The 25,105-nt window shown below is 46.0% G+C and overlaps 1 protein-coding gene across 2 annotated transcripts; it reads right to left on the bottom strand.

The window, feature by feature from the left end:
* Window positions 1-1,489: 1,489 nt before the first annotated feature.
* LOC101731157 (1-aminocyclopropane-1-carboxylate synthase homolog (inactive)) lies at window positions 1,490-24,066 on the bottom strand. 2 transcript variants are annotated; one of them, XM_031900427.1, is made up of 15 exons: window positions 21,969-24,066; window positions 15,770-16,302; window positions 13,027-13,086; window positions 11,986-12,056; window positions 11,803-11,872; window positions 11,575-11,641; window positions 9,449-9,546; window positions 9,204-9,281; window positions 7,953-8,053; window positions 6,647-6,736; window positions 6,453-6,498; window positions 4,201-4,342; window positions 3,569-3,711; window positions 3,254-3,407; window positions 1,490-2,055 (listed from the first exon to the last, which is right to left on the bottom strand). In XM_031900427.1, exons 1-15 carry the CDS (start codon window positions 22,594-22,596, stop codon window positions 1,772-1,774), a joined length of 2,565 nt encoding a protein of 854 aa, XP_031756287.1. In that variant the 5' UTR covers window positions 22,597-24,066; the 3' UTR covers window positions 1,490-1,771. The 2 variants fall into 2 exon arrangements, with proteins under 2 accessions (XP_031756287.1, XP_031756288.1); XM_031900428.1 differs by lacking the exon at window positions 21,969-24,066 and adding an exon at window positions 18,385-18,561.
* Between the last annotated feature and the right edge of the window lie 1,039 nt (window positions 24,067-25,105).

Genomic DNA, 25,105 nt, shown 5'->3' with positions numbered 1-25,105 from the left:
GGGAGCCAGAACTCTTAATGGTTGGTAGGGGTTCAAAAACTTATTTCACTCAATGAAATGCAAATCAGTTGCTATCTTTTATTTAAAGTTATTTTTTCGATTTTCCTTTTGATGTGCTATCTGCCACTGTTAAAATAAACCTACCATTGAAATGATACTGTTCTGAGACTTTTCATTTCTTTGTCATTGGACAAACTTACAAAATCAGTGAGGGGTCAAATAATTATTTCCTCCACTGTATATATATATATATAGGTAATAATCCATAAGTCTCTAGGGCAGCCCCCCCGGGGGTTAAGTGCTTCTATAAATTCATCGTAGTGCAGAATTCCTATTGGCCGGAGCTTGGACAAGGTGCTTCTGCTGGGGTCCGTTGAATCGGTCACGTGACCACAGACCCCCCTCGTAGGAAAGGTGGAGCGGGTTGGAAATTGCACTTTTTTTGTATAAAATAAAATGATTTAAAAAATCTGTGCCGTTTGGTTGATTCTAATAGGGAAACAGCAATAGAAAGAGTAGGAAAGATCATTTATGACCAAAATATGGAACCGGATTATGTCCGGAGGGGGGCTCAGTTACTGCTGTAGTTTGTATTATCCATTTAGTCATACCCCCCCCCCCCCCCCGGCTCTTTCCAACTTTCATTTAGGGGTCAGTGACCCCGGCAGCCAAAAGACTCTACACTTTGTTATTGTTACTTTTTATTAATTATTTTTCTATTCAGCCCCGATCCCATTCATATTCCAGTCTCTCTTTCAAACCGCTCTCTGGTTGCTAACGTAATTAGAACCCTAGCAACCGCATGACGGCTGAAATTCCAAACTGGAGAGTTGCTGAACAAAAAGAAAATGTAGAAAAAAAACAAACCACAAATTATGAAGACCAACTGCAAATTGTCAGGAGGGTATTAGAAATAAAGGGGCTGATATACTAAAGGAGGCACTAAACTGTACCTACGCAGTTACCCCTAGCAGCCAATCAGATCACTGCCTCTTCTTAAACTGATTGAAATGACTTGATTAGCAGATCTGCACTTCTAAGGGTGCTGCAGTGGGTCAAAATACCTCCAGGGACATGGTTGCCCCTCATTTTAGATACTATTTTATATAGTAGGAAGGCGTAATGTGCATCACTAGTGACATCAGGTAGGGGCGGGCTCTATGGAGATTGTCACCAAAAAGAGTAAGAAAATTCCCTTTAGAGGTTTGACCCATGCCGCTCTTTGTAGGCTGTATAAACAGGCCTGTCTTATGGCTAAACCTGTAGGTTTCTGGCCACATAGCGCCCCCTACAGATAGCTTACACTGGTGATTTCATAAAAGAGAAGTCTGAGAGCTGTAAAAATGACTTGGAAGGCCATATCCAGACCTCCAGCTCTAGTAGTGGGCAGGGCTAAATCTCCAGCACCGCCCCTTGGGTGGAGCTTAGCTCTGATGGTGCTGTGTGCAGAGGCTGGGGGTGCCGGGCTCATAAGTCAACAGTCTTAAAATTCAGAAATTAATATTTCTTTACTATATTTGGAGGGGGGGGGGGGGAACACCCAATCATGTTCCTACAAACTGATTGAAATGATCCAGACGTTCTTCTGGATGTTCCTCCTATTCTGCTGAACCAGTGACTTTGGATCTGAAGAGCAGCATTGGGCGTTACGGTGGGCTCTCTAGTTTAGGTGTAAACAGTAGGGCTGTCATCGATCAAACTTGGATTCCCGGGTTCCAACTCCTTTTCCTGAAGAACTGTCCCCTTTATTGTGCAAAATGTGAGGGCTTGCTCACTGCTTGCCCATGAACTTGCTGTAGACCTGGTAGACCTCAGGGTTCTGCTGTGCGAAGCTCTCGGCCGTGTTCCTTTGCAGCCAATCGGATGAGCGCAGCTGGCTCTGCAGTTGGCTGATCAGGTCTCCGAGGCCGGAGCTCGAGGACGCCTCGTGGTGGCTGGATACGTAGATGACTTCGTCGGTACTGTCAGCTTTGCCTTCCTCGTTGCCTCGGGTTGGGGTCTCCAACTGCAGCTCCCGCTCTCTCTCCTCCAGAACCTTGCGGATTCGCTGCATTCCTGCACCAATGAGATTTATGTTTTATACCCTGCTCACCTTGTAGTGAAACCTCAGCAGGGCCGCCATCAGGGGGGCACAGGGGGGACAGTCGTCCTGGGTCCGGACACTTCTTGCTTTAAAGGGGCCCGGCCATGATGCGGTATTTTTAGCCCGGGCCCACTTTAAAAATTACGGGCTCTGTCATTGGTGGCCAGCGGGTAATTTGATTGGTCGCGCCCCGTGCATATGTGTGTGGATGCTGGGGTGGGGGTGGATGCAGGTGGATGATGGGATCAGGATAAAGTAGGTGGATGCTGGGGGGAAGGGTGGATGCAGGTGGATGATGGGGGGGATCAGGAGAAAGTAGGTGGATGCTGGGGGGGAGGATGATGGGGGGATCAGGAGAAAGTAGGTGGATGGGGGGGTGGATGATGGGGGGATCAGGAGAAAGTAGGTGGATGCTGGGGGGGAGGATGATGGGGGATCAGGAGAAAGTAGGTGGATGGGGGGGTGGATGATGGGGGGGATCAGGAGAAAGTAGGTGGATGCTGGGGGGGTGGATGATGGGGGGATCAGGAGAAAGTAGGTGGATGCTGGGGGGGAGGATGATGGGGATCAGGAGAAAGTAGGTGGATGGGGGGGTGGATGATGGGGGGGATCAGGAGAAAGTAGGTGGATGGGGGGGTGGATGATGGGGGATCAGGAGAAAGTAGGTGGATGGGGGGGTGGATGATGGGGGGGGATCAGGAGAAAGTAGGTGGATGGGGGGGTGGATGATGGGGGGATCAGGAGAAAGTAGGTGGATGGGGGGGTGGATGATGGGGGATCAGGAGAAAGTAGGTGGATGGGGGGTGGATGATGGGGGGATCAGGAGAAAGTAGGTGGATGGGGGGGTGGATGATGGGGGGGGGATCAGGAGAAAGTAGGTGGATGGGGGGGTGGATGATGGGGGGATCAGGAGAAAGTAGGTGGATGGGGGGGGGGTGGATGATGGGGGGGGGAGCAGGAGAAAGTAGGTGGATGGTGGGGGATGCATTTCCTCTAAGTGCCTGTACTGTATTAATAATAATAATAGTAATAAATGTGTAGTCTGTGCCATTTTTTAAAGAGACCTTTTATTGCATAGGCTGCTTGGAAACTGATGGGAGGGGCCATTGGGGGCGTAGGAAAAGGGGGGGGGGGCAGAAAACTTTGTTGTGAGGGGTTGATGGCACTTACCTAGCTGTAAGCGGTGGGTCTTGTCGGAGAATATGACTCGGAACCAGCCCGGTTCGCTACATTCGAACGCTTTGCCACAGGACAGCAGCACTTTATTGTCCAGAAAGTGTCTCCATAAAATCACTTCTTCCTCAAAGGTGGGCGCCCGCAGGTACTGTAAGGGAGGCAAAGGGTTACTAGAACCTGGTGCCAACACTTGCCCATCCTTGGCTTGGAAACCTCCGCAAAACACCATTATTTTCTATGGAGCACGGAAGCTGCCATTTTTTGGCTGAGCAAAAACAAAAGACCCGGGTTTTCCCATTAGCAACTCACCTTGCGGAAATCAATCCAAATGAAAAAGCCGGCCCCGCGGTTAAGGAAGGGAACGCCCAGGGTGCGGAGCTCGTCGGCCACGTAGGACTGAGCGGCCCGCAGGCGCGTGTGATTCACCCTTAGGAAAACCTGATTAATCCAGTCTGGCAAGAGAAAGATTATGTTAAACAAGACCAATTGCATTGCTACAAGGAGGGCCTTTAGTTTAGGGTTTGTACAGCAGCCCTATGGCACTACAGATACCAACCAACCTACATTTTCCGACCGTGTATATCATTGGGGCACATCTCCCCCACCCAGACCACACCATTAGTACTGCATATATCCCCTCAGTTTGCCGGCACCATTTCCCAATGACCCATCATCAGTGATGTTTCCATCTGCAATTAGCACGTGTGCGCTGTAAAGTTCATGCAATGAAGAATGCAGGCTTACACTGGCAGAATTTAAAAAAAAGTTCTGCTTGGATTGAATACTGTGTTGGTTAAGCTGAGCTCAGGAGAGAAGGTTAGGAGAAAACAAAATAGGAGCAAGCAGCTAGAGCAGAGCTTCTAAGGGAACCAACAATGCTATCTCTTCATTGGCTGCTAGAATGGAGGGCGTGGTTTCATAGAACGGACTCATCGTCTCACCTCGATCCCGGAGCAGCTGCGCCATCTTAAACTGGATGGGTCCACACACTCCATGGAAGTAGCAGAGAGAGGCCACGCCATTGCACACGTCCTGGTTCTGAGAGTAGAGCGTCCCAAAGCGAACTCCCGAGACGGCAAAGTCCTGGCAGGAAAGAGACGCGACGCAGGGAATTTAATGCGGCTTCTTATTATTGTGTTCAAGGGGCCTATATGTGGCAATGCGCCTGCTCTGCTGTCTGCATTTGGGTCGGACTGGACTAAACCACTGGACTCTGGACAGTGCCAAATCCTTGCTGTCTTTCTTTGCTGCAAAATAGTTTTATAGATTGTGCCTATCGGGGATTTGATGGGTATAAATGAATCCACGGAGACCTTTATTATTCCAAGGTACAATATGGCTCCATGGGGACAATATGGCTCCAAGGGTATAACATGGTGCCATGGGGACCATATAATTCAGGGGGCTCAAACTCAATTTACCTGGGGGCCGCAGGAGGCAAAGTCAGGATGAGGCTGGGCCACATAAGGGATTTCACAAAAAAAAGTCCATGAAGGCTTGCATTATCGGATAATGCAAGGCACGGCGGGTGGGAGCTGCTGATTGCGGAAATGACGTTATGCCATCATAACAGTTATTATGGGAAGACGTTCTGTGTGCACAATTAGCTGCTAACTAAGGAGCTAATTGTGCACACAGAACGTCTTCCCATAATAACTGTTATGAAGGCATAACGTCATTTCCGCAATCAGCAGCTCCCGCCCGCCGTGCCTTGCATTATCCCTTGAATCGCAATAAAAATCGTGATCCATTCATTGCTTTTGCGAAGGCGTTGGTGCGGGCCACAAAATATTGTACCGAGGGCCGCAAATGGCCCGCGGGCCACGAGTTTGAGACCCCTGATATAATTCCAAGGGTACAATATGGCTCTATGGGGATTATATGGCTCCAAGGGTATAACATGAATCCATGGGAACCATATAATTCCAAGGATACAATATGGCTCCATGGGGACAATATGGCTCTTAGGGTATAACATGAATCCATGAGGACCATATAATTCCAAGGATACAATATGGCTCCATGGGGACAATATGGCTCTTAGGGTATAACATGAATCCATGAGGACCATATAATTCCAAGGATACAATATGGCTCCATGGGGACAATATGGCTCTTAGGGTATAACATGAATCCATGAGGACCATATAATTCCAAGGATACAATATGGCTCCATGGGGACAATATGGCTCTTAGGGTATAACATGAATCCATGGGAACCATATAATTCCAAGGGTACAATATGGCTCTTAGGGTATAACATGAATCCATGAGGACCATATAATTCCAAGGGTACAATATGGCTCCATGGGGACAATATGGCTCTTAGGGTATAACATGAATCCATGACGACCATATAATTCCAAGGGTACAATATGGCTCCATGGGGACAATATGGCTCTTAGGGTATAACATGAATCCATGGGAACCATATAATTCCAAGGGTACAATATGGCTCCATGGGGACAATATGGCTCTTAGGGTATAACATGAATCCATGAGGACCATCTAATTCCAAGGGTACAATATGGCTCCAAGGGTATAAAATGGCTCCATGGGAACCAAATAATTCCAAGGGTACAATATGGCTCCATGGGGACAATATGGCTCTTAGGGTATAACATGAATCCACGAGGACCATCTAATTCCAAGGGTACAATATGGCTCCATGGGGACAATATGGCTCTTAGGGTATAACATGAATCCATGAGGACCATCTAATTCCAAGGGTACAATATGGCTCCATGGGGACAATATGGCTCCAAGGGTATAACATGAATCCATGAGGACCATCTAATTCCAAGGGTACAATATGGCTCCAAGGGTATAACATGGCTCCATGGGAACCAAATAATTCCAAGGGTACAATATGGCTCCATGGGGACAATATGGCTCTTAGGGTATAACATGAATCCATGAGGACCATCTAATTCCAAGGGTACAATATGGCTCCAAGGGGACAATATGACTCCAAGGGTAATACACTATAAGATATTATATGTATAAAAAAGACACAAAGTTTGCCTAGGTGCAATAACCCATAGCAACCAATCAGCAGGTAGCATTTACTGGTCATCCATTTAAAAGCAAACATCTTATTGGTTGCTATGGGTTACCACTCCTGGGCAAACTTAATGCCTCTTATTACATATGGGGAAACGTACAATGTGAGTAATTACACGCCATTGCTCACCTTGCTGATCCCCCACATAACATGCGTCCTCTGAGGGTCCGGGAGCCTATAGGGTAACAGGGAGAGTATTAGCAGTGGGTCAGATTATAAATACAGGGTAATGGTACTTGGCTTTTATATCTTATAAGGGGGTTATAACCAACAGCAGGAGGGGGGTTTGGGTGGGGGGGGGGGTGGATAAAACGAGACCATACTTGTCCAGACTCAGGACACTGTGGAAGGATGACGCTTCATCAAAAACCGAGAGCATGTAAATCTCATCAACGATGACGTGCAGAGAGTGCCTAGGACAGGAGAATTCATTATTACATATATATTGGGTTATGTGATAAAGGATAAGTAAACCTTTAAAGTCTATTTGATGAGAGTGCTATTCCAAAAACTTTTGTAATTTATATTCATTATTTTTTTTTTTTAATTCCAAGATATTAAGGGTTAAAAGTTAGTGCTGGGCGGTATGACCAAAAATTTATATCACGGTATTTTTCAAAATTATATCGGTATCACGGTATTTGACGGTATTTTTTTTCCCCATGCATGATTAGGTGACCACCCCAAACACCCGCCACCCGCACCCCCCCCGCCACCCCAAACACCCCCCCATCCGCACGCACCGCCCCACCCCACCCCAAACACCCCCCCATCCGCACACACCCCCCCACCCCCCCATCCGCACGCACCCCCCCCACCCAAAACACCCCCCCATCCGCACACACCCCACCCCACCCCAAACACCCCCCCATCCGCACACACCCCCCCACCCCACCCCAAACACCCCCCCATCCGCACACACCCCCCCCCACCCCACCCCACCCCAAACACCCCCCCATCCCCTTCACATAAATACGGTGATCGGTTTTTACCGGTATACCGCCAAGCACTATTAAAAGTACTGTTAATATGAATGCGTTTTGTTACAACAGCGCCACCTGCTGGTCACTTTCTGAACATGGCGTCTAGTAACGGTTTACATATCCTATAAAGGGCACCAAGTTTGCCCTGGAGCAGTAACCCATAGCAACCCATCCGCACGTAGAATTTACTGGTCGCCTGTTTCAAAGCAAACATATTATTGGTTGCTATAGATTACTGGGCAAACATAGCGCCTTTTATAACATACTCCCCCATAGAGAGAGAGATTTAGGGGTTAGCGAATGAGTCAATCAATAATTGTTTACCGGCACTATTGATGCTTGTCCATTCTCATCTCTGTGGGCGTTAGTGCTCAGCGCTGCTGCCGATCGGCACCGAGCACTAACGCCCAATAGAAAATAACTGCGTTCACATGCAATTGAAAACATTTACTTTGTCAACTTGTTATCAGGATTTTCCCTGGGGTCACCCCCATATTTATAACCCCTGCGGGGCGGAGCAATGGACAGAACACAATAGGTAATGGCCAACACCCAACCAGATATTGGCCCCAGATGTCTGGCGTCTGTACATGCCCATAGGGAGCCTGGGGAAGGACTGCCGTACACAATACAAAATACACAGTACCTTTTTGCAAATTCCAAGAATTCCTGCATTTCTGTGGCCGAGTACACGTCCCCCAGGGGATTGTGGGGGTTTATCAGGATGAGAGCTTTCACACTGCTGCCCTGTAACCAACACAAAGACTTAAATAAACAAATGTAACTAATTCTAAGCACCTTTTTAATTGGTCTTCATTATTTACAGTTTTATAATTATTTGCCTTTTTCTTCAAACTCTCTGCAGCTTTCAAATGGGGGTCACTGACCCCGGCAGGTAAAAAAAAACTATTGCTCGGTGAAGCTACAGTTTTATTGTTACTTTTTATAACTTATTTGACTAATCAGTCCCTCTCCTATTCATATACCAGTGTCTCATTCCAACCACTCCCTGGTTACTAAGGTAATCTGGACTATAGCAACCAGATAGCAGCTGAAACGGGAGAGCTGCTGAATATTATTACTATTAACATTTATTTATAAAGCGCCAACATATCCCGCAGCGCTGTACAATAAGTGGGTTCCATACATTGGGCATACAGAGTAACATATAAAGCAATCAATAACCGATACAGGAGGTGAAGAGAGCCCTGCCCAAAACAGCTATCTATCTATCTATCTATCTATTGGTCTATATATCATCTATCTATCTATCTATCTATTGGTCTATATATCATCTATCTATCTTTCTGAATGTCTATCTAATATCTATCTATCTATCAATTATCTATCTATCTATATCTCTCTATCTATTGATCTATTATTAACATTTATTTATTAAGTGCCAACATATTCCGCAGCGCTGTACAATAAGTGGGTTCCATACATTGGACATACAGAGTAACATATAAAGCAATCAATAACCGATACAAGGGGTGAAGAGAGCCCTTCCCAAAAGAGCTATCTATCTATTGGTCTATATATCATCTATCTATCTTTCTGAATGTCTATCTAATATCTATCTATCTTTCTATCAATTATCTATCTATCTATATCTCTCTATCTATTGATCTATTATTAACATTTATTTATAAAGCGCCAACATATCCCGCAGCGCTGTACAATAAGTGGGTTACATACATGGGACATACAGAGTAACATATAAAGCAATCAGTAACCGATACAGGAGGTGAAGGGAGCCCTGCCCAAAAGAGCTTACACTCTAAAGTGAAACTAAAAATCTACAACTAATAAAAAATGGAGACCAATTGCAAATGGTCTCAGAATATTACTCTCTACATCATACTAAAGCCTTTAATGCCTTTTTTTCCGGTCTCACCTCCTCTTTTGCCAACTGCAGGGTGGTCTCCAGTTTCTGCACCGTTAGCTGGAAGGGACGGGTTGCCGGGGGCACCACCTGGCAAAATAGAGAGTTTCCTGTTAGCTACAGTCAGGGCTTTATCCCACCCCCTCGGCCTTCTGCCAATCTGGTGGGCATCATACCCCCCCCCCGGAGCCCTGTATCGTATCGGTACCCAGAGAAGAGAAGGACAAGAGCCAGGCCGGTGCTCTATCTGCCCTTACCTTACTCTCCAAGTGCACATAAACCAGCTTAATGCCACTGTACAGGAATATGCTCTGGGTGATCCCCCCGTAGAACGGAGTAGCAATCAGAACCGAGTCTGAAAAACAAGCGATAAAATCAGCATGGCAAGGAGGCTGCACCCGGATATGGAGCCCAAACGCTCCACCTTACTATTCATTACACTGGCCTCTTGTGGGATATACATATATATAGTGAATAATGTACCCCCTATTGGTCTTGGTAAAGGTCTTAGAAGGAGACCGAAAATTTAGCCTGGTCTGTAATGCATTAATTTAATAAAAGCAACTTTTTAAAGGTTCGCGGTGTGCACCAGTTTACCCATAAACGTATATAGTGAATAATGTACCCCCTATTGTAAAAATAGGGGGCACTTTATTCACTATATATTATAAGGAACTCCTCTGTGACTTATAATATCCCTATATGTTACAATAGGGGGTACTTTATTCACTATATATTATAAGGAACTCCTCGGGGACTTATAATATCCCTATATGTTACAATAGGGGGTACTTTATTCACTATATATTATAAGGAACTCCTCTGTGACTTATAATATCCCTATATGTTACAATAGGGGGTACTTTATTCACTATATATTATAAGGAACTCCTCGGGGACTTATAATATCCCTATATGTTACAATAGGGGGTACTTTATTCACTATATATTATAAGGAACTCCTCTGTGACTTATAATATCCCTATATGTTACAATAGGGGGTACTTTATTCACTATATATTATAAGGAACTCCTCTGTGACTTATAATATCCCTATATGTTACAATAGGGGGCACTTTATTCACTATATAAGGAACTCCTCGGGGGCTTATAATATCCCTATATGTTACAATAGGGGGCACTTTATTCACTATATATTATTAGGAACTCCTCTGTGACTTATGATATCCCTATATGTTACAACAGGGGGTACTTTATTCACTATATAAGGAACTCCTGGGGGCTTATAATATCCCTATATGTTACAATAGGGGGTACTTTATTCACTATATATTATAAGGAACCCCTCTGGGGCTTATAATATCCCTATATGTTACAATAGGGGGTACTTTATTCACTATATATTATAAGGAACCCCTCGGGGGCTTATAATATCCCTATATGTTACAATAGGGGGTACTTTATTCACTATATATTATAAGGAATTCCTTGGTGACTTATAATATCCCTATATTTTACAATAGGGGGTACTTTATTCACTATATATTATAAGGAATTCCTTGGTGACTTATAATATCCCTATATGTTACAATAGGGGTTACTTTATTCACTATATATTATAAGGAACTCCTCGGGGACTTATAATATCCCTATATGTTACAATAGGGGGAACTTTATTCACTATATATTATAAGGAACTCCTCTGGGACTTATAATATCCCTATATGTTACAATAGGGGGCACTTTATTCACTATATATTATAAGGAACTCCTCGGGGGCTTATAATATCCCTATATGTTACAATAGGGGGCACTTTATTCACTATATATTATAAGGAACCCCTCGGGGGCTTATAATATCCTTATATGTTACAATAGGGGGTACTTTATTCACTATATATTATAAGGAACTCCTTGGGGACTTATAATATCCCTATATGTTACAATAGGGGGCACTTTATTCACTATATATTATAAGGAACCCCTCGGGGGCTTATAATATCCTTATATGTTACAATAGGGGGCACTTTATTCACTATATATTATAAGGAACTCCTTGGGGACTTATAATATCCCTATATGTTACAATAGGGGGCACTTTATTCACTATATATTATAAGGAACCCCTCAGGGGCTTATAATATCCCTATATGTTACAATAGGGGGCACTTTATTCACTATATATTATAAGGAACTCCTCGGTGACTTCTAATATCCTTATATGTTACAATAGGGGGTACTTTATTTACTATATATAGTCCATGCCCCCTCCCCATGCCAGTGCACTGAAATAAACTGCCTGCCCCAGGAGCAGCCTAGGGAGTGCCATAAAGTGCAGCTGTACTGTAGTGAGGGTTATTATACTGCCTACCGTATAAATGTACAGGTTATCTGTATGGGACAGAACCAATGAACAACTCACCTCCTGGGTCACACAGCACCGCTGCCAGAGCTGAGAAGAGCGAGCCACAGCCATTTAATATGACCACCTAAAATGCAAAAGTCCAATATTATTATATAGTAGGTGAGGTTGAATAAGCACACATCTCCTTCAAGTGCCAGCTGCAAGTGTCAGCAAGAAGCTTGGTCTCCAGGGGTAAAAGGGGCTGTAAGGAATCCAAGTATAAAGGGCGGCTGTAGGACTACTCACGTTTTCTGCGCTGAGAGGGGACGGCGCCTTGCAGTAATACGTCAGGAAACGAGCAACCTCCTCCCTTAAACTAACGAACAACAAATGTTAACGAGAGGCACGGTCAGGGAAACGGGGGAAAAAAAACTGGGAAAAAAGGAAGAAAGAGAAGGTAACAAGGAAGGAAATAAACCAATTACTTACAAAGTGTGGCCCTTCCAGTCTGGGTACTGCAGGAGTGGGGGCTCTATAACATTCATATCACTCTGTGTCAGCTGCAAAGGAACAACAGGGAATAGGGTTGTCTCACAAACCAGCAGTCCTGCCCTGCTTTATGGCTGAGATTCTAGCTATCTGTATAACAGAGCATTCTGTCACAGTGGCACAGATCCTATCTGATCCCCCCATTGTAAGCAGCAGTCCTGCCCTGCTTTATGGCTGAGATTCTAGCTATCTGTATAACAGAGCATTCTGTCACAGTGGCACAGATCCTATCTGATCCCCCCATTGTAAGCAGCAGTCCTGCCCTGCTTTATGGCTGAGATTCTAGCTATCTGTATAACAGAGCATTCTGTCACAGTGGCACAGATCCTATCTGATCCCCCCATTGTAAGCAGCAGTCCTGCCCTGCTTTATGGCTGAGATTCTAGCTATCTGTATAACAGAGCATTCTGTCACAGTGGCACAGATCCTATCTGATCCCCCCCCATTGTAAGCAGCAGTCCTGCCCTGCTTTATGGCTGAGACTCTAGCTATCTGTATAACAGAGCATTCTGTCACAGTGGCACAGATCCTATCTGATCCCCCCCATTGTAAGCAGCAGTCCTGCCCTGCTTTATGGCTGAGATTCTAGCTATCTGTATAACAGCATTCTGTCACAGTGGCACAGATCCTATCTGATCCCCCCATTGTAAGCAGCAGTCCTGCCCTGCTTTATGGCTGAGATTCTAGCTATCTGTATAACAGAGCATTCTGTCACAGTGGCACAGATCCTATCTGATCCCCCCCATTGTAAGCAGCAGTCCTGCCCTGCTTTATGGCTGAGATTCTAGCTATCTGTATAACAGAGCATTCTGTCACAGCGGCACAGATCCCATACCCCCCATTGTAATAGGTGCAAAGGAAAATAAATACCCAAGGTGTATATAAGAACAACTCTCAATTCATGGCTCTAAGCATACATAGCTAGCTTCACCACCGACTCACAAATATCCCACATATATAGATAATATTGCCTTTGCTTACCCGTTTGGACATCAGGTCAAAGCAGAGTTTATTCTCACTGGTGCCAAAGTTTATAATTCCCTGCAAGTGAAACAGAAAAATCCACTAAAAACTCCTGTCTACAGGTCTCTAAGGCCTCTACAAACACCAGTCAAATCACCTCTACTGCATTCGTTCACAACAACCAATTAGCATTCATCTTTGATTATTTTATCAGGTAGGATATTGAAAAAAATTATTTATTGGATGCTATGAAATACTTCACTAGAGAAATTTTGGGGTGTTAGTACAAAGGAATCCCTATGTGCCATAGTTTTATGGTATCTCTCTGTACAGGCTATGAGCAAACTTAGGGGGCTGTTCCTGCTGAATTGTGCTTAGTACAGGGGAATCCCTATGTGCCATAGTTTTATGGTATCTCTCTGTACAGGCTATGAGCAAACTTAGGGGGCTGTTCCTGCTGAATTGTGCTTAGTACAGGGGAATCCCTATGTGCCATAGTTTTATGGTATCTCTCTGTACAGGCTATGAGCAACTTAGGGGGCTGTTCCTGCTGAATTGTGCTTAGTACAGGGTAATCCCTATGTGCCATAGTTTTATGGTATCTCTCTGTACAGGCTATGAGCAAACTTAGGGGGCTGTTCCTGCTGAATTGTGCTTAGTACAGGGGAATCCCTATGTGCCATAGTTTTATGGTATCTCTCTGTACAGGCTATGAGCAAACTTAGGGGGCTGTTCCTGCTGAATTGTGCTTAGTACAAGGGAATCCCTAAGCTGCCATAGTTTTATGGTATCTCTCTGTACAGGCTATGAGCAAACTTAGGGGGCTGTTCCTGCTGAATTGTGCTTAGTACAGGGGAATCCCTATGCTGCCATAGTTTTATGGTATCTCTCTGTACAGGCTATGAGCAAACTTAGGGGGCTGTTCCTGCTGAATTGTGCTTAGTACAGGGGAATCCCTATGTGCCATAGTTTTATGGTATCTCTCTGTACAGGCTATGAGCAAACTTAGGGGGCTGTTCCTGCTGAATTGTGCTTAGTACAGGGGAATCCCTATGCTGCCATAGTTTTATGGTATCTCTCTGTACAGGCTATGAGCAAACTTAGGGGGCTGTTCCTGCTGAATTGTGCTTAGTACAGGGGAATCCCTATGCTGCCATAGTTTTATGGTATCTCTCTGTACAGGCTATGAGCAAACTTAGGGGGCTGTTCCTGCTGAATTGTGCTTAGTACAGGGGAATCCCTATGTGCCATAGTTTTATGGTATCTCTCTGTACAGGCTATGAGCAAACTTAGGGGGCTGTTCCTGCTGAATTGTGCTTAGTAGCTTAGTACAGGGGAATCCCTATGTGCCATAGTTTTATGGTATCTCTCTGTACAGGCTATGAGCAAACTTAGGGGGCTGTTCCTGCTGAATTGTGCTTAGTACAGGGGAATCCCTATGTGCCATAGTTTATAGTATCTCTCTGTACAGGCTATGAGCAAACTTAGGGGGCTGTTCCTGCTGAATTGTGCTTAGTACAGGGGAATCCCTATGTGCCATAGTTTTATGGTATCTCTCTGTACAGGCTATGAGCAAACTTAGGGGGCTGTTCCTGCTGAATTGTGCTTAGTACAAGGGAATCCCTAAGCTGCCATAGTTTTATGGTATCTCTCTGTACAGGCTATGAGCAAACTTAGGGGGCTGTTCCTGCTGAATTGTGCTTAGTAGCTTAGTACAGGGGAATCCCTATGTGCCACAGTTTTATGGTATCTCTCTGTACAGGGTATGGGCAAACTTAGGGGGCTGTTCCTGCTGAATTGTGCTTAGTACAGGGGAATCCCTAAGCTGCCATAGTTTTATGGTATCTCTCTGTACAGGCTATGAGCAAACTTAGGGGGCTGTTCCTGCTGAATTGTGCTTAGTAGCTTAGTACAGGGGAATCCCTATGTGCCACAGTTTTATGGTATCTCTCTGTACAGGGTATGGGCAAACTTAGGGGGCTGTTCCTGCTGAATTGTGCTTAGTACAGGGGAATCCCTATGTGCCATAGTTTTATGGTATCTCTCTGTACAGGCTATGAGCAAACTTAGGGGGCTGTTCCTGCTGAATTGTGCTTAGTACAGGGGAATCCCTATGCTGCCATAGTTTTATGGTATCTCTCTGTACAGGCTATGAGCAAACTTAGGGGGCTGTTCCTGCTGAATTGTGCTTAGTACAGGGGAATCCTTATGTGCCATAGTTTTATGGTATCTCTCTGTACAGGCTATGAGCAAACTTAGGGGGCTGTTCCTGCTGAATTGTGCTTAGTACAGGGGAATCCCTATGCTGCCATAGTTTTATGGTATCTCTCTGTACAGGCTATGAGCAAACTTAGGGGGCTGTTCCTGCTGAATTGTGCTTAGTACAGGGGAATCCTTATGTGCCATAGTTTTATGGTATCTCTCTGTACAGGCTATGAGCAAACTTAGGGGGCTGTTCCTGCTGAATTGTGCTTAGTACAGGGGAATCCCTATGTGCCATAGTTTTATGGTATCTCTCTGTACAGGCTATGAGCAAACTTAGGGGGCTGTTCCTGCTGAATTGTGCTTAGTACAGGGGAATCCCTATGTTGCCATAGTTTTATGGTATCTCTCTGTACAGTTTTTCCCTTTATATGACTGCCCCCTATTAAGGTCATACTAAACCTCCTAAACATCAAACCACACCCCTTTCAGCTTATCGTATTGTGATTATAACTTTACTAACAGTGTGAGAAAGGAGAGAAGTAACCCATAAACGTACATTAGGGTTCTTGTCCTCATCGTACTTATCCTCATGGTAGGCCCTGTATCCCTCCTCGGAGGAGCCACGGAAGCCGCTGAGGATGTTCCCACGAGTGGACAGGTAGGGGCTGCTGAACTGGTTGCAGTTATAAACCTCATTGAGGTCCGTCTCGTGAGCATTCGCCGTTCCCGCCCTGCTCATAGGCTCCGCCTCCTGGGAGTAAACAGGATCTGTGTTTGGGGGCTGCCCGCCATCACCGCCCTGTGGGCGTAACATTCCCAACATCTGGGCGAAAAGACTAAACATGCGCAGCTCGTGCTGTCGGTCCAACTGCAGCCGTCGCTCCTCCAGGCGCAACCTGCGCTCCTCCGCTTCCTGTTCCTGCTCCATCCGCCGCTCCTCCAGCTGCAGAAACCGCTCCTCCGACGCCCGCTGAGCCGCCAACATCTGCGCAATAAGCTCATCCAGCGATTCCCGTACTTTCCGCTTCCTCCAGAACCTCTGCTGCCCACTCTGCCCCGAGGAGCCAGCCATGTTGGACTCACTGAAACCTGGGGATTACATAGAGATGCATTTATAAAGCCTGATATAGTAAATATTTATTTTCAGTATCTTTTGCATTAAGGATCTGTGCCACTGTGACAGAATGCTCTGTTATCCAGATAGCTAGAATCTCAGCCATAAAGCAGGGCAGGACTGCTGCTTACAATGGGGGGGATCAGATAGGATCTGTGCCACTGTGACAGAATGCTCTGTTATACAGATAGCTAGAATCTCAGCCATAAAGCAGGGCAGGACTGCTGCTTACAATGGGGGGGATCAGATAGGATCTGTGCCACTGTGACAGAATGCTCTGTTATACAGATAGCTAGAATCTCAGCCATAAAGCAGGGCAGGACTGCTGCTTACAATGGGGAGATCAGATAGGATCTGTGCCACTGTGACAGAATGCTCTGTTATCCAGATAGCTAGAATCTCAGCCATAAAGCAGGGCAGGACTGCTGCTTACAATGGGGGGGGGATCAGATAGGATCTGTGCCACTGTGACAGAATGCTCTGTTATACAGATAGCTAGAATCTCAGCCATAAAGCAGGGCAGGACTGCTGCTTACAATGGGGGGATCAGATAGGATCTGTGCCACTGTGACAGAATGCTCTGTTATACAGATAGCTAGAATCTCAGCCATAAAGCAGGGCAGGACTGCTGCTTACAATGGGGGGATCAGATAGGATCTGTGCCACTGTGACAGAATGCTCTGTTATACAGATAGCTAGAATCTCAGCCATAAAGCAGGGCAGGACTGCTGCTTACAATGGGGGGGATCAGATAGGATCTGTGCCACTGTGACAGAATGCTCTGTTATACAGATAGCTAGAATCTCAGCCATAAAGCAGGGCAGGACTGTTGCTTACAATGGGGGGATCAGATAGGATCTGTGCCACTGTGACAGAATGCTCTGTTATACAGATAGCTAGAATCTCAGCCATAAAGCAGGGCAGGACTGCTGCTTACAATGGGGGGATCAGATAGGATCTGTGCCACTGTGACAGAATGCTCTGTTATACAGATAGCTAGAATCTCAGCCATAAAGCAGGGCAGGACTGCTGCTTACAATGGGGGGGATCAGATAGGATCTGTGCCACTGTGACAGAATGCTCTGTTATACAGATAGCTAGAATCTCAGCCATAAAGCAGGGCAGGACTGTTGCTTACAATGGGGGGATCAGATAGGATCTGTGCCACTGGGACAGAATGCTCTGTTATACAGATAGCTAGAATCTCAGCCATAAAGCAGGGCAGGACTGCTGCTTACAATGGGGGGATCAGATAGGATCTGTGCCACTGTGACAGAATGCTCTGTTATACAGATAGCTAGAATCTCAGCCATAAAGCAGGGCAGGACTGCTGCTACATATATATTATATATAGATATATAAGGTTTATTTTAGGACAGAAGAAAGCGTTAGTTGTATAAAGGCTGCCCCCGCCAGTGCCTGTTTGAGCCGGGCAGACTGCGCTTGGCGCTGGAGTACGACATTTTACCCGGTTTCCGCATTGCCAGCTCACACTGACTGCCTGTTTGTGGAGTGGGCTGAACAGGGAAATTACACAGGGGCCCATTCAGAAAAAGCCAAGAATGGAAAGATTCATGTATCGCCTTACATTTATTTATTCAGACCTATTGGCGAGGAGAGGGAGAATGTGCACATCCGTGACGCTGTGTTAGTACAACTCACCACGAAACGCTATCATGGCTGAGATTCTAGCTATCTGTATAACAGAGCATTCTGTCACAGTGACCCAGATCCTATCTGATCCCCCCCATTGTAAGCAGCAGTCCTGCCCTGCTTTATGGCTGAGATTCTAGCTATCTGTATAACAGAGCATTCTGTCACAGTGGCACAGATCCTATCTGATCCCCCCCCATTGTAAGCAGCAGTCCTGCCCTGCTTTATGGCACAGTGGCACAGATCCTATGTTAAAGAGATATTATAACATGAAAGTTCCCTTTTTAACTTGAATGTGCTCACTGCTCTCAGCCCAAATGTTCTGGCCCCACTGGGTTAAGGAAGAAGAGACGCATGAGTAACATCTTACAATCTGTAAGTAACAGAATACAGTTTATACTTACAAATAAATCCACCAAGGAAGATTCCCATTCAGCGATGGAAGTGCAGCACAGAATGGTTAGCACTCGGCAAGGGCTGGGGGCCCCCAACTGAAAAACCTACAGTATGAGGAAACGTTCCAGCAGAAGGAGGACGTCCTCTCGGATTCCCAGGGGGGCCGAAAGGAACATTTACTCTCCCTTTCAGGAATGTTTCATAGCTATTATTTATTTCTTACGTAGAAGAAACACAGAGTAACCAATGTCCTCTGTGCAAGCGGAGCGAGGAAAGGGAGCAACCGGGGGACCCTTAGGGGCAGCCAATGAGTGTAAGGAGTTACAGCGGCACGCAGAGCTATCTATCATATTGGAACTGTCAGACTGTGTGTATAGGAAGTCTGCAGGGTGTCGGTCAAAGTTCTGTTGTGACAAAAGGGTAAATAATAAGCCAAGGTGCAGTCAGGTGAAGGTGTAAGAGGAAAGTACTATAAAAGTATTTATAGTAAGGTGTACAGAGAGGGACTGCAACCGCTGTGTAGCAACACACTGTGTGGGATAGTAGGTATAGTAGGGAGAGATGGTGCCTATAGTAGCAGTGGGGGGATAATAGCCTCTGGGAAGGGACTGGGGCTGTGGGATAGCAGGTATAGTAGGGAGAGATGGTGCCTATAGTAGCAGTGGGGGGATAATAGCCTCTGGGAAGGGACTGGGGCTGTGGGATAGCAGGTATAGTAGGGAGAGATGGTGCCTATAGTAGCAGTGGGGGGATAATAGCCTCTGGGAAGGGACTGGGGCTGTGGGATAGCAGGTATAGTAGGCAGAGATGGTGCCTATAGTAGCAGTGGGGGGATAATAGCCTCTGGGAAGGGACTGGGGCTGTGGGATAGCAGGTATAGTAGGGAGAGATGGTGCCTATAGTAGCAGTGGGGGGATAATAGCCTCTGGGAAGGGACTGGGGCTGTGGGATAGCAGGTATAGTAGGCAGAGATGGTGCCTATAGTAGCAGTGGGGGGATAATAGCCTCTGGGAAGGGACTGGGGCTGTGGGATAGCAGGTATAGTAGGGAGAGATGGTGCCTATAGTAGCAGTGGGGGGGATAATAGCCTCTGGGAAGGGACTGGGGCTGTGGGATAGCAGGTATAGTAGGGAGAGATGGTGCCTATAGTAGCAGTGGGGGGATAATAGCCTCTGGGAAGGGACTGGGGCTGTGGGATAGCAGGTATAGTAGGGAGAGATGGTGCCTATAGTAGCAGTGGGGGGGATAATAGCCTCTGGGAAGGGACTGGGGCTGTGGGATAGCAGGTATAGTAGGGAGAGATGGTGCCTATAGTAGCAGTGGGGGGATAATAGCCTCTGGGAAGGGACTGGGGCTGTGGGATAGCAGGTATAGTAGGGGGAGATGGTGCCTATAGTAGCAGTGGGATAATAGCCTCTGGGAAGGGACTGGGGCTGTGGGATAGCAGGTATAGTAGGGAGAGATGGTGCCTATAGTAGCAGTGGGGGGATAATAGCCTCTGGAAGGGGCTGTGGGATAGCAGGTATAGTAGGGAGAGATGGTGCCTATAGTAGCAGTGGGGGGATAATAGCCTCTGGGAAGGGACTGGGGCTGTGGGATAGCAGGTATAGTAGGGAGAGATGGTGCCTATAGTAGCAGTGGGGGGATAATAGCCTCTGGGAAGGGACTGGGGCTGTGGGATAGCAGGTATAGTAGGGAGAGATGGTGCCTATAGTAGCAGTGGGGGGATAATAGCCTCTGGGAAGGGACTGGGGCTGTGGGATAGCAGGTATAGTAGGGAGAGATGGTGCCTATAGTAGCAGTGGGGGGATAATAGCCTCTGGGAAGGGGCTGTGGGATAGCAGGTATAGTAGGGAGAGATGGTGCCTATAGTAGCAGTGGGGGGATAATAGCCTATGGGAAGGGACTGGGCTGTGGGATAGCAGGTATAGTAGGGAGAGATGGTGCCTATAGTAGCGGTGGGGGGATAATAGCCTCTGGGAAGGGACTGGGGCTGTGGGATAGCAGGTATAGTAGGGAGAGATGGTGCCTATAGTAGCAGTGGGGGGATAATAGCCTCTGGGAAGGGACTGGGGCTGTGGGATAGCAGGTATAGTAGGGAGAGATGGTGCCTATAGTAGCAGTGGGGGGGATAATAGCCTCTGGGAAGGGACTGGGGCTGTGGGATAGCAGGTATAGTAGGGAGAGATGGTGCCTATAGTAGCGGTGGGGGGATAATAGCCTCTGGGAAGGGACTCGGGCTGTGGGATAGCAGGTTATAGTAGGGAGAGATGGTGCCTATAGTAGCAGTGGGGGGATAATAGCCTCTGGGAAGGGACTGGGGCTGTGGGATAGCAGGTATAGTAGGGAGAGATGGTGCCTATAGTAGCAGTGGGGGGATAATAGCCTCTGGGAAGGGACTGGGGCTGTGGGATAGCAGGTATAGTAGGGAGAGATGGTGCCTATAGTAGCAGTGGGGGGATAATAGCCTCTGGGAAGGGACTGGGGCTGTGGGATAGCAGGTATAGTAGGGAGAGATGGTGCCTATAGTAGCAGTGGGGGGATAATAGCCTCTGGGAAGGGACTGGGGCTGTGGGATAGCAGGTATAGTAGGGAGAGATGGTGCCTATAGTAGCAGTGGGATAATAGCCTCTGGGAAGGGACTGGGGCTGTGGGATAGCAGGTATAGTAGGGAGAGATGGTGCCTATAGTAACAGTGGGGGGATAATAGCCTCTGGGAAGGGACTGGGGCTGTGGGATAGCAGGTATAGTAGGGAGAGATGGTGCCTATAGTAGCAGTGGGGGGATAATAGCCTCTGGGAAGGGACTGGGGCTGTGGGATAGCAGGTATAGTAGGGAGAGATGGTGCCTATAGTAGCAGTGGGGGGATAATAGCCTCTGGGAAGGGACTGGGGCTGTGGGATAGCAGGTATAGTAGGGAGAGATGGTGCGTATAGTAGCAGTGGGGGGATAATAGCCTCTGGGAAGGGACTGGGGCTGTGGGATAGCAGGTATAGTAGGGAGAGATGGTGCCTATAGTAGCAGTGGGGGGATAATAGCCTCTGGGAAGGGACTGGGGCTGTGGGATAGCAGGTATAGTAGGGAGAGATGGTGCCTATAGTAGCAGTGGGGGGATAATAGCCTCTGGGAAGGGACTGGGGGGCTGTGGGATAGCAGGTATAGTAGGGAGAGATGGTGCCTATAGTAGCAGTGGGATAATAGCCTCTGGGAAGGGACTGGGGGGCTGTGGGATAGCAGGTATAGTAGGGAGAGATGGTGCCTATAGTAGCAGTGGGGGGATTATAGCCTCTGGGAAGGGACTGGGGCTGTGGGATAGCAGGTATAGTAGGGAGAGATGGTGCCTATAGTAGCAGTTGGTATAAGAACCAATCCTTACTCCTAGTTCTAACCAACCTCAAGCCCTTTCCATGTTGAAGTTCACCAACAGCTGAGGGGCTATGGGCAGAAACAGACCGTCTTTATAACAATAAGGGGTCCATACATAACCTGTTTAGGACCAGGTGCCACAAACCCAGTTATTGACTTCAACCGGAACATTTAATGATCCCTGGGGAAAGAACCCTATTTCCTGACTGCATGTACTGAAACTTACCTGAGGGGGATACGCTCACTTCAGCGGGAACTTCTACCCTTGATATAGGAGAATCAGGGGGCCCTCTGTCCAACATGACCCTGTCTTCCTCATCCTGCTCTCCCCCTGAGTCCTGGATGTACGTCATGGAAGGCGGAGGCTCCGGGGTCAAACACTGCACATCTGACTGGACCTCCTCACACTTGACTTCCATAAGTTCTGGGTGCTGTGTGTGTCCGTACTGTGCGAAGGGGTGGTGGAACCCTTCAGACATAGGTCCCTGGAGCAGAGGTTGAGACAAAACTCCCGTTCCCAAGGATCCGTATGAAAGGGTCCGGCGGTGCGTCAGCACCCTGTCCATCACTTCGTAGAACTTCCAGGCTCTCCCGCTGCGTAGGGTCTTGTTGTTATCCTTTAGCCGCCGATATTCCAACTTCATCTTCTTTATCTTCTCCCGGCACTGGTCCCCGGTGCGGTGAATCCCCTTTTCCCTCAGCACGTCGGCAATGCGGTTAAAGACATGTTGGTTCCTTAGGCAGCTCTCCAGCTCCATCTGTACTGACTCATTGCCCCAAAGCTGGAGAAGCTCCACCACCTCTGGGTCTGACCAGTTACTACCCCGCTCATACTTTTTGCCTCGGAAATCCATAACTGGAGGGCAATTGTTTGATTCAATAAAAAATAAACGTCAAAGCTGACCAAGTAACAACCACCAACTACAAAGGAGTCATGGATTATCTCTTAGAACAGGAGATTCCTAATCCCATTGCTGATCGTGTTAAGAAGGTTTCTTATCTTTCATATAAAAAGGTTCCTTACATTTCACCTCAAGAAGGTTCTTCAATATTTAATCTCAATAAGGTTCCTCAAATGTCATCTAAAGAAGGTTCCTTACGTTTAATCCCAAGAAGGTTCCTCAAATATCATCTCAGGTAGGTCCCTCAAATGTAATCTAAAGAAGGTTCCTTATGTTTAATCCCAAGAAGGTTCCTCAAATATCATCTCAGGTAGGTCCCTCAAATGTAATCTAAAGAAGGTTCCTTACATTGAATCTCGAGAAGGTTCCTCATATATCATCTCAGGTAGGTCCCTCAAATGTCATCTAAAGAAGGTTCCTTATGTTTAATCCCAAGAAGGTTCCTCAAATATCATCTCAGGTAGGTCCCTCAAATGTCATCTAAAGAAGGTTCCTTACACTGAATCTCGAGAAGGTTCCTCAAATATCATCTCAGGTAGGTCCCTCAAATGTCATCTAAAGAAGGTCCCTTACATTGAATCTCGAGAAGGTTCCTCAAATATCATCTCAGGTAGGTCCCTCAAATGTCATCTAAAGAAGGTCCCTTACATTGAATCTCGAGAAGGTTCCTCATATATCATCTCAGGTAGGTCCCTCAAATGTCATCTAAAGAAGGTTCCTTACGTTTAATCTCAAGAAGGTTCCTAAAATATCATCTCAGGAAGGTTCTTCAACTTTTAATCTCAAATAGGTTTATCAAACTGAATCTGAATAAGGTTCCTCGAATATCATCTCAGGTAGGTCCCTCGTATGTCATCTAAAGAAGGTTCCTTACATTGAATCTCAATAAGGTTCCTCAAATTGCATCTAAATAAATGTTCTTCAAATTAAATCTCAAGAAGAATCCTCAAGTTGTCCAAAATGTTGTTTTTTTTCTTCTCCAGAGAAATTGGTGAAAAGAACGTACTTTTACTCTATTTGTTCACCATAGCCTAAGCAGAGAACTTATTAAGAGGCAATGCACCCCTTACATAAGCAGCTATCATGCTGGCTCTAGGCTTCTCCAGAGTTTTTGATCAGAGCGTTCTAGATCACCTGAATGGAGAACGCGTATTTTTCTCCCTTTTGGGGCTGCAGTGCCGATCTGGACTGTGCATTTGGCACGGTTTAGATCCCGGCGGGTTCTCGGTCTCCCTCCCGCTGGTTCTCGGGCTCTGCTCCGGTTCTGGCCCGCTTGTACCCAGCACGGTTCGGCCTGGATCGGCCCGGTACGGATTCGGTGAGGGGCGCAGTGAGTTTCACATCCGGGTCGGTTGCACATGCGTGCTGTCTGTATTCCGGGATAACTTTGGACCGTGTCAGTCATTGTGTAGCCGGGCTGGGAGGAACAGAGCCCCCTCCCCCAGTGCTTGGCCGTGGGCGACACCTGCTGGTGGCAGGCGGGTAGTGCAATGGGAACAACGCAGGGAAAGGAAACGATATAGGAATAGAAAGGATACAATGTATCAGTATAATGGATATAGAGTAGGAAAGATATAATGTATCAGTATAATGGATATAGAGTAGGAAAGATATAATGTATCAGTATAATGGATATAGAGTGGGAAAGATATAATGTATGGGTATAATGGATATAGAGTAGGAAAGATATAATGTATCTGTATAATGGATATAGAGTAGGAAAGATATAATGTATCTGTATAATGGATATAGAGTAGGAAAGATATAATGTATCTGTATAATGGATATAGAGTAGGAAAGATATAATGTATGAGTATAATGGATATAGAGTAGGAAAGATATAATGTATGGGTATAATGGATATACAGTAGGAAAGATATAATGTATCAGTATAATGGATATAGAGTAGGAAAGATATAATGTATCAGTATAATGGATATAGAGTAGAAAAGATATAATGTATGGGTATAATGGATATACAGTAGGAAAGATATAATGTATCAGTATAATGGATATAGAGTAGGAAAGATATAATGTATGGGTATAATGGATATACAGTAGGAAAGATATAATGTATCAGTATAAAAATGAAAAATTAAAAATGAAAAATTATTGGTGAACTTTGTATAAAGTACTTACGAAAAATGCTTTAGCTCCTAGTTGTTGCTCTGTGCTGCAACCAAATACAACTGCAAAAATCCAAAAATAGGAAAAAAAGCTCCAGCAGATTAACTGCAAAACATTTATTATGGGTAGTGGTAACACGACATGTTTCGGGTTAATACCCTTTATCAAGTGTACACTTGATAAAGGGTATTAACCCGAAACATGTCGTGTTACCACTACCCATAATAAATGTTTTGCAGTTAATCTGCTGGAGCTTTTTTTCCTATTTTTGGATTTTTGCAATGTATCAGTATAATGGATATAGAGTAGGAAAGATATAATGTATGGGTATAAT

This window comes from Xenopus tropicalis, chromosome 4 (genome assembly GCF_000004195.4).
Source record: "Xenopus tropicalis strain Nigerian chromosome 4, UCB_Xtro_10.0, whole genome shotgun sequence".
Classification (NCBI taxonomy): Eukaryota; Metazoa; Chordata; class Amphibia; order Anura; family Pipidae; genus Xenopus; species Xenopus tropicalis.
The sequence above is the reverse complement of the archived record's forward strand: the minus strand, read 5'-3'. Positions and strand labels throughout refer to the sequence as shown.